The 7,984-nt window shown below is 38.2% G+C and overlaps 1 protein-coding gene across 1 annotated transcript; it reads left to right on the top strand.

Moving 5' to 3' along the window:
• The first annotated feature begins 323 nt into the window (after positions 1–323).
• Positions 324–1,346, top strand: LOC120732671 (hepcidin antimicrobial peptide). Its single transcript, XM_040030436.1, has 3 exons — positions 324–625; positions 726–803; positions 947–1,346. Exons 1-3 carry the CDS (start codon positions 539–541, stop codon positions 1,052–1,054), a joined length of 273 nt encoding a protein of 90 aa, XP_039886370.1. The 5' UTR covers positions 324–538; the 3' UTR covers positions 1,055–1,346.
• The last annotated feature ends 6,638 nt before the right edge of the window (positions 1,347–7,984 follow it).

The raw sequence follows: 7,984 nt of genomic DNA, 5'->3' as shown, positions 1-7,984 counted from the left end.
ATAATACATATTGCTCTCAGAGATTGTAAAAAATAATGGTCTCCAGCAGCGTGTTCATGTGTGGAATTATGTTCTCACAGTGGAAAGTTATTCCCTTAAAAAGTCTGTAGATGATTTCATATCTTTCTCAGACACTGGGACCCCACAATCAAAAATAGATCAGTGAATTTCCCCTAGTATTGCAGAACTACAGTAAAGAGAAATGAAGAGGTCAAAAACTTCCCCATTGGAATTGGGTAACTGTTGCCAGGAAAGGGCTGGGCCTCCAGCAGCGATGAGGCAATACTGAGCCCAACTGTGTATAAAAACCAACACAGTCAGCATACCATCAAACAGGAGAAGGACACGAGCTGACAAGGGTCAGTGAAATATCTAAAGAAATCCACTTGCCCAGGCAATCACCATCCATCACTGGACCTGAAGAATAAATTGAAGGTATTGTGGTGTTCTTCGCTGCACCGGCACCCATGAGAGGGAAGACCCATCAACTCTAATCTTCAAAGGGTACAACAACTTAACCATTTAAACCCCGACCAAAATGAAGGCATTCAGCATTGCAGTTGCAGTGACACTCGTGCTCGCCTTTATTTGCATTCTGGAGAGCTCTGCCATCCCATTTGCTGGGGTAAGAATTCGTCTTAAACTCACTTCATTTGCTTATTAGATATAAATGTTTTGCCAGGACGCTGAGATGCGCCTCCTCAATGTGCATAATTCATTAACAGGTGCAAGAGCCGGAGGAGGCAGGGAGCAATGACACTCCAGTTGTGGCACATCAAGAGATGTCAGCGGAGTCATCAATGGTATGTTCAATCGACTGAATGAATTAAACCAATTACCAAGAGCAAATTAAAATTTAAGTGGATGCATTTTCCCTGCAGAGTACCTTGGTATATAGAGCGGATGGAGTTGAACACCTTGCTCACGTCTTTTGTCTTTCCCACAGATGCCAAATCACATCAGGCAAAAGCGTCAGAGCCATCTTTCCCTGTGCCGCTGGTGCTGCAATTGCTGCCGAAGCAACAAGGGCTGCGGCTTCTGCTGCAAGTTCTGAGGATTCCCGCAACAGCCACAAAATATTAATTTATTATGCTTATTGACTCTTTCTTAAAGACGTTCTCTGTAGCATTTACTGTGCTATACACATTCTACATAATTTTGAGAAGATGTGAATTATGAAACAGCACCGAAAAACGGAGAGCTTCTCTACTGTATTTATTTTATACATTTCAACCATTTTGTGAATTTCTTTTAAAGAGAAAGTCAGATGTGGACATTTCTTTCATTGGAAAAAAGTTGATATTTGGCACTGAATAAAGAATACAAATTAAAAGCAGCTGCAAAAAGGTTTTCTGTCATTTTTATGGAAATGTTCATCTACAACAGTTAGCAAGAGATTAGGTCTCAGGTTTATGTTATTATTAATCAATATCCTATCCCAATTTTACCTTATGAGCTTCTACTTTGTTACATTAAATCATTATATCACTAGAAACAGCTGGCATGTTGCATATGCAATGTTTAATACTCACTACACACAACGCACAACTCGTACACAATTAACATCAAAATTTGTTCTGCTCTCCATCGCTGACAAATCGTTTACACACTAGTAACTGAACTGACAGTTTATGGTCACATTTATTGTTAATTACTATACATGGTGTTCTGTTAGACTCTTAAAACAACGCACAATGAGTTTTTCTTGTTGAGACAAATTACATAGTAAAAAAAAAAAACGTTCTTGCATGTTACCTGAGGTTTATCTGGGGAACAATAAGCAGAAGGTGAGAGCAGAAGCAATATAAACATGAATTAGCCTTCTCAGCTGGGGCTATATTACAGATCATTATCATAATTTCTTATCCGCTGAAATGCATATTGTGATCAGCTCAAATTGATTATCTTTTAAAATGATCTCTAGAGTAAAGGGAAATAATGGAAAGCAAATAAAAGAAATCAGTGCTTATGTGGAAGAAGAGTCTCCTTCTCTGTCTTGTAAAGCATGTTAGGTAAGGATGTAAGAGTGTGCCGGGACCTTCAGGTTACCGTCGTGCTTAGCTAGTAGTATTAGAGTTACTACTGGTAAGAAAAAAGTTTGTGAAGTCGACTCAAACTCAAACATGTGGCTTTCACTAGTTGACCTCGATGAGGATGGTGAAAAAAATGGTAACAAAATGTATTGCTTACTAATAATAATACATCAAGTTATGGGGAGTAATGAGGAGTGATGGGGGGTGTTTATGGTTTATAATAAAAGTTTAACTGATCAGGTTTCAGGTAGAATGATAAATTATTGTATAATTAGAACTATATTGTGTATTTTTGCGTAAATTATTATATAAACAATATTTGCACAGAAAGAGCAGTTCTGTCATCCTTTTATGGATTTCTTTTCTATCACTTAGTATCGTGCATATTATGTATGCTATATCACACCAGACCTTAGAATAGGTGAGCTAAATATAAAAGCTCGTACTACTAAATTATTTTGGGGAAATGCAGTGCAATGCCACAGCAGGAATAAACTCACAGCAACAGCATCACAAATGCTGCCAGAATAAACAAGCTCATAATTTGTGATAAGCTGTGACCAGCTAGGGGAGCTTGCTAACATAGCAAAGTCGGTTCAGGCTTCTACGCATATGTTTAATGATTTCCCCAGAGCAGACAACAGACACAGGCGAAGGTGCATGCATAAAAGCAGCACACACAAATAAATTCACTGGAATTAGTCAATTTGAACAAAGAATCTGTTTTATAGCAATAAATGTAAAATGGTGGGAAAGCATTGTAAAAGCAGTCTCCTGCACATTGTGCATATTTTTGCATCACCACAACTGTCATGCACACTCTAGAGGAAAATTCCAACTGACACCCTTCAACATTTATTATAATCTAACAGCAGCAACTTTAAGTGTGGCTGTTACGCCTTTCATTGGTGCATGCATGAAGAATCAAAACATATTCCTTGTGTTTTGGGCAGATTAGCAGATGAACATACACAGGAGCAGGAATAAATAGGAGCTGAAATGTTCCAGTAGGCAACAAAAATTGAACAAAAAAAACAAAGATCTTAAATGTAGAAAAAGAAAAAAAAAATATATATATAATACTAGACCCTTTTCTTTCAGAAAAGCTCTACCTCGAAAGATTCAAAATCTTTTTTGAATCATTTTTACATACAGCAGTGTCTTTTCAAAATAAATTGAGTAAACAACATGCTTTTAAACTGCACTTTCATTTAAGTGCCTGGGAAAATGAAAGAAAGAAAAGAAATTGCCTACTCAATGGCCGAGAAATCTTATTAATGGCGCTATACACTATACATCCAAGCTTTTAAAGCAGAATTTCGCCTTCTTCATAAATCTGAGCTGCTATGTTTATTTCCAGTTAATTTGTGGACTGATCATTACAAATATTCATTATTTAAGTTATTATAGGCCCCAATACAGTAGATGGTGTATCCACCAAAGCAAATGTTTTACCTCTTGTGCCTTTAAGACCATGCAACTTTTAAACCAACTTTCTAATTCTAATTAGAAATGAATTCCTTCAGCCATAAGCTGCATAAAAATGTGCATACACCCCTGTTGAAAGGTGTACCTGAGGGAAATGCACTGAAATACCAAATTAAGAAAATTCTGATGTCAGGAAGTAGCAAAGGTAACGAAGCACAGCTTTCAATAGTTAGCAGAATGATTAATAGCAGCTATGAGACAATTGGGTCTGAATATCAATACACATTTTAGTGGTATCATGTATACTTATCTGGTTCTGATTCCTCAACACTGCTTCATCTTTTAACTTTAGCTGCCTGAACATCCAGCATTATATTGGACTGGATTAATAAAAGACTTCTCTGGGAAGTAGTGTGAAGAACAAAAAAATGTAACAAAGCATGGTGCAAAACAAAAACAAAACAAACAAAAAAAAAAAAGTCCAGCGCTAAGTATCAACTGTTGTCATTTTCTTTTTAGAAAAGGCAATCAAATTGAACTTTCATTCACATTTTTTTCCATAAACGTCTAAAATTCATAGATTACTTAATATTGGGTGGTTCTGTCCTTTTCACATGCAGAGCTCTGTGTTTCTTCAACACCATGCACGCAAGAGTAAGAAAACAAAACAAAGCAACATATAATGGAAATCGAGCATTTAGAACAGTCTGATACTTGGGCTTGCACAGAGGTTACTTGTGCACATACTGACCATGTTTAATATGAGCATCTATTACTGTACCAGTATTTGACAGAAAATAAGGAAAATCCAAATAGGTCAGCTCTGAGAATAATTTTGAACCAAAAACAGAATTATTCTAGAAATCAAGTGGCCTGCATTTGCTTACTGCTTACACATCTTAGGCTACCTCTGAGTAGAAGATTTTCAGAGAACCGAATGAACCTGAGTGAAGTGTTGAATCCAAGCACGACTTCATGCAATAAACTCAGACCTACTTAATAAAGCCAGGCTTTGGCCTTTATTATGTCCGGGCCACTCAAATGCTAAGAGGAGAAAAGAATCATCAAAAGAAAATCAACATCATTGAGGGCAAATAGAACTTCAATAAGCATTTTTAATGACACAACAAGAATGAATGCCAAAGGCATAACAAGCACAATGATCCCTGCGTTGTCTTGTCTTTGATAGTTTAGCATTTCCACCCCAGGCAAGTTTGTTTATTGGATTTTATTCAAATTAAAGTAGCCTCGTTGAGTGTAATAGTGCGTGTGCGGAATTTTATGTGTAGGAGGGAAAGTGACGAAGAGTCCATAAAAGTTGAAGGCTTCACAGGCAGTATATTGTCAGTAAGATCAGGCTGACACCTGGCAACAAGCCGCCAGATGGACGAGGCAAACAAACAGGTAGACTTTGAAGCTCAAACAACACATACCATAACATAAGTCTAGCAAGTTGAAAAACTCCCTTTACTGTGCAGTGGGGACTTAAAGAGTAAATGAGAAACAGCTGTTCAGGCAGGTATCAAGTAAAACATACTGAGGGCATCTAGTGGACAGGTATGACATTACAAGAACAAAAAAAAAGAAACTTATCAATGTAGCAAGTAATGGCCCCATCTTACATTCACTCCTCCACATGGCTGATATTGCAAATTTTCTATGTGTCATCAAAATGACACAAAGGCTACAATGCTGAGATCAATGAAAATTAATGGAGAAGTGCAGCATGGGCTGTAGAATCTGTTCATCTGTTGTGTGTTTGTGCATCACTTTCTTTGAACATTGAAAACATGTTCAAAAAACATGTTGAAGCTGTAGCTCCAAAGGGAAGCAGTGGACTGGGAAGGAACCAACCCCCTTATAGGAAAAAAAACTATAAAATCAGGGAAGCCTGGAAACATGTTAGCAGGTTAACTGAGGTGCAGAATAGCATCCAGAGAGACAGGAAGATGTCCATAACTGAGGCTCACAACCAGAGATATACCAGAGAATAGGAGAATAAATGGGCTGCTCTCCAAAGATCAATCCAGGGTGTACTCTCAATGATAAGAATAATAGCATAATAGCAAAAAGGGCAGACTCACCCTGATAGAAGAAAGAGGGAGAAAGAGGCATTACCATTACCATCACACTACTGCCAATTGGCTAATGGATCTATCTATCTATCTATCTTGGACCCCTATCAAGGCTTGGACCCCAATTAATATTTGGTTAAATGCCCCTTAGGAAGCTGCACCCCCACCACATGCTTTGGTAGCCTGTCTAAACTGTTTTAACTTGCAGCATTTATCAGGGTTTGATACCTGCCAACAGTATTGAAATTTCATATTGAATTAAATGACCAAAATCTTCTTCGAAGTACCTTTATACTCAAATCGATTTTCTAGAATTAAATTCGAACATATTTTACAGTTGTGATAGTGCCTGCGGTATCAAGAAGGTAACTATTTGTCATAATTACATATAGATCTAGGCAGTACACCCTTTGGGTAGAGGAGCACTCCACAATGCATTTATGTGTGTGTGTGTGTGTGTTAGAGGAATGCCAAGATGGCCTAAGGGACGCTTGAGACCCAGTGTGATTTAAAAGGACAGGGATGGGAATAGACAGTTGCTCTCTCACTCTCTTCCCCGTCTTTCATTGATCACCAGATACCTCAGAGGCTGAAGAGTGAACATGTTAATCGACTCCTTAGCTGCCGAGAAACAACCTTCCCCATCCCAAAGCTTTTGGAGAACATTAAGAAGAGTGGTATTGCTATTGACCTGCAGCCATCATTGAGATTCCAACTCTTTTGCCTGAAGAAAGGATCTTCCTCCTGCTGCCCATATCACTTCTCTATACACCTTGTATAATGCATCACACCATACCATTTGCATTTAGATCACCTTTTTTTTTTCTAACATTGCACATTGTGTGTTGGGATCCGAGTCGATACTGCGGTGCGCTCCTAAGGAGAATGGATGGAGGTGGTAATGAAGGCGAACCACCAACACAAACAAGCCACCCGGCCGTTCCTCTGCCTAGCACCATGCAGCACCTGGAGTCGTTAGTTTTAATTAAGGGAGGGGAGTGATAGGAGCTCCTCACCCCCTCCTCTCCCACCTATCCACCCACCTATCCCCTCTGGTAAAGAGCAGCTGAGTACTGCTGTTCTCTCACACTTAGACTCATTCCGCATATTTTCTTTCCTTTCATTAATAGTGCTTAATTGCTAAAACAAAAGGAGAAAATAAACGGTGCTTCTACAATCTTCTAGGTCAATATATTGGTGAGAACAGTCAGGACTAGCCAATTAAAGCCTTTTTTCCTGTTTAGTTGTCCATCCCAGTTTTTCTCTTAACATATGCTGAACTGGCAAATGTACAGACATTATTTGTTTAAGTATAAGTGCAGATGCCAGTGGATTAGGGTTAAAAAATTAAATACTGATTGAATTTCTTTACTCAATTAGAAGTGAAAGAGTACAGTCTCTGAAATGTACTCAGAGTTAAAAAGTATGTCTTTGAAGGATGTTTCTACCAGCTATTTCTGTGCAAAGTTAACTAAACCTCATGCTAAATTATTGCAATAATAATAAATAACATCAATAGCTGGAAAGACAAAGTTTTCGTGCTTTGCTTTCCATACCTGAACACAAAAATTAATACAGTGAGGGGTTAAAATACAATTTACCCGTAGATCAGCTGCAGAAGTACAACTCTCAGTAATTTCTATTGAGAGTTCAAGTAGGTTTTCTTTGGGTACAAGCTGTAATTGGCTGACCTCTGCTGCTGCCTCACTTTGTTGATTTACACAACGAAATTCAACAAGACATAAGCAGATGCTCCACAAGCGATCTTGGCTGATTTCCATCCCCTACACTGAAAGTATGCTGTTTATACTGCCTTTATACTAGGCAGTATACAGCTGTTATAACAGCTGAACTCAGTGAATGAACCTGATGTAACCTAACACTGACCATGAACATCAAAAGCCACTGTGCGCCGGTCCGACACAATGCTTTGCTGTAAATTTGCACAGCACATCAAAGCAACCCAATTTATCCTGCACTAAACTGCTGAGTGTTTTCATGCCACCTTTTGACAATACAAAGTTAGAATGCCTAGGTTTGTTTTGCAGGATGTTTGGCAACATAAAAAATGTAAAAGAACTTTGCATCATTTGCAGATTCAAAATCTGATTTAAAAAATGAGGACACTGCAGGTTTAAGATTTCAGTTTATCGAAGGTCTAGCTAGCAGGTACACTGCAACGAAATGCACACAGTCTCTATATTTGTCATTATTTGTTGAGTTGATAGAGACTTTACATTTGAAATTACCTGCCACTTAAAAAACATTACCCACTTTATGCTCCTCTTTAGCGTTAGTGCCACTTTAACCATTGAATATAGTGCTATAGAGTCTAATAATCCATACATATATATTGCCTCTTTCATCTCATGGTGCTTGTGCGTGTACCATCTTTTATATGTTATTGTTCTTTCCATTCAGGCTCAGTAATATCTTACCTCAAAGCAT

This window comes from Simochromis diagramma, unplaced genomic scaffold (genome assembly GCF_900408965.1).
Source record: "Simochromis diagramma unplaced genomic scaffold, fSimDia1.1 OVJJ01000361.1, whole genome shotgun sequence".
Taxonomy (NCBI): domain Eukaryota; kingdom Metazoa; phylum Chordata; class Actinopteri; order Cichliformes; family Cichlidae; genus Simochromis; species Simochromis diagramma.
This window is presented reverse-complemented; position numbering and strand designations above follow the sequence as displayed.

Bases quoted from the DNA above. Each gene is read 5' to 3' on its own strand.
- LOC120732671 (XM_040030436.1), top strand. From the start codon at position 539: ATGAAGGCATTCAGCATTGCAGTTGCAGTGACACTCGTGCTCGCCTTT. The intron at 626-725 runs GTAAGAATTCGT...ATTCATTAACAG, and splicing joins CTGCCATCCCATTTGCTGGG to GTGCAAGAGCCGGAGGAGGC. The intron at 804-946 runs GTATGTTCAATC...TCTTTCCCACAG, and splicing joins TGTCAGCGGAGTCATCAATG to ATGCCAAATCACATCAGGCA.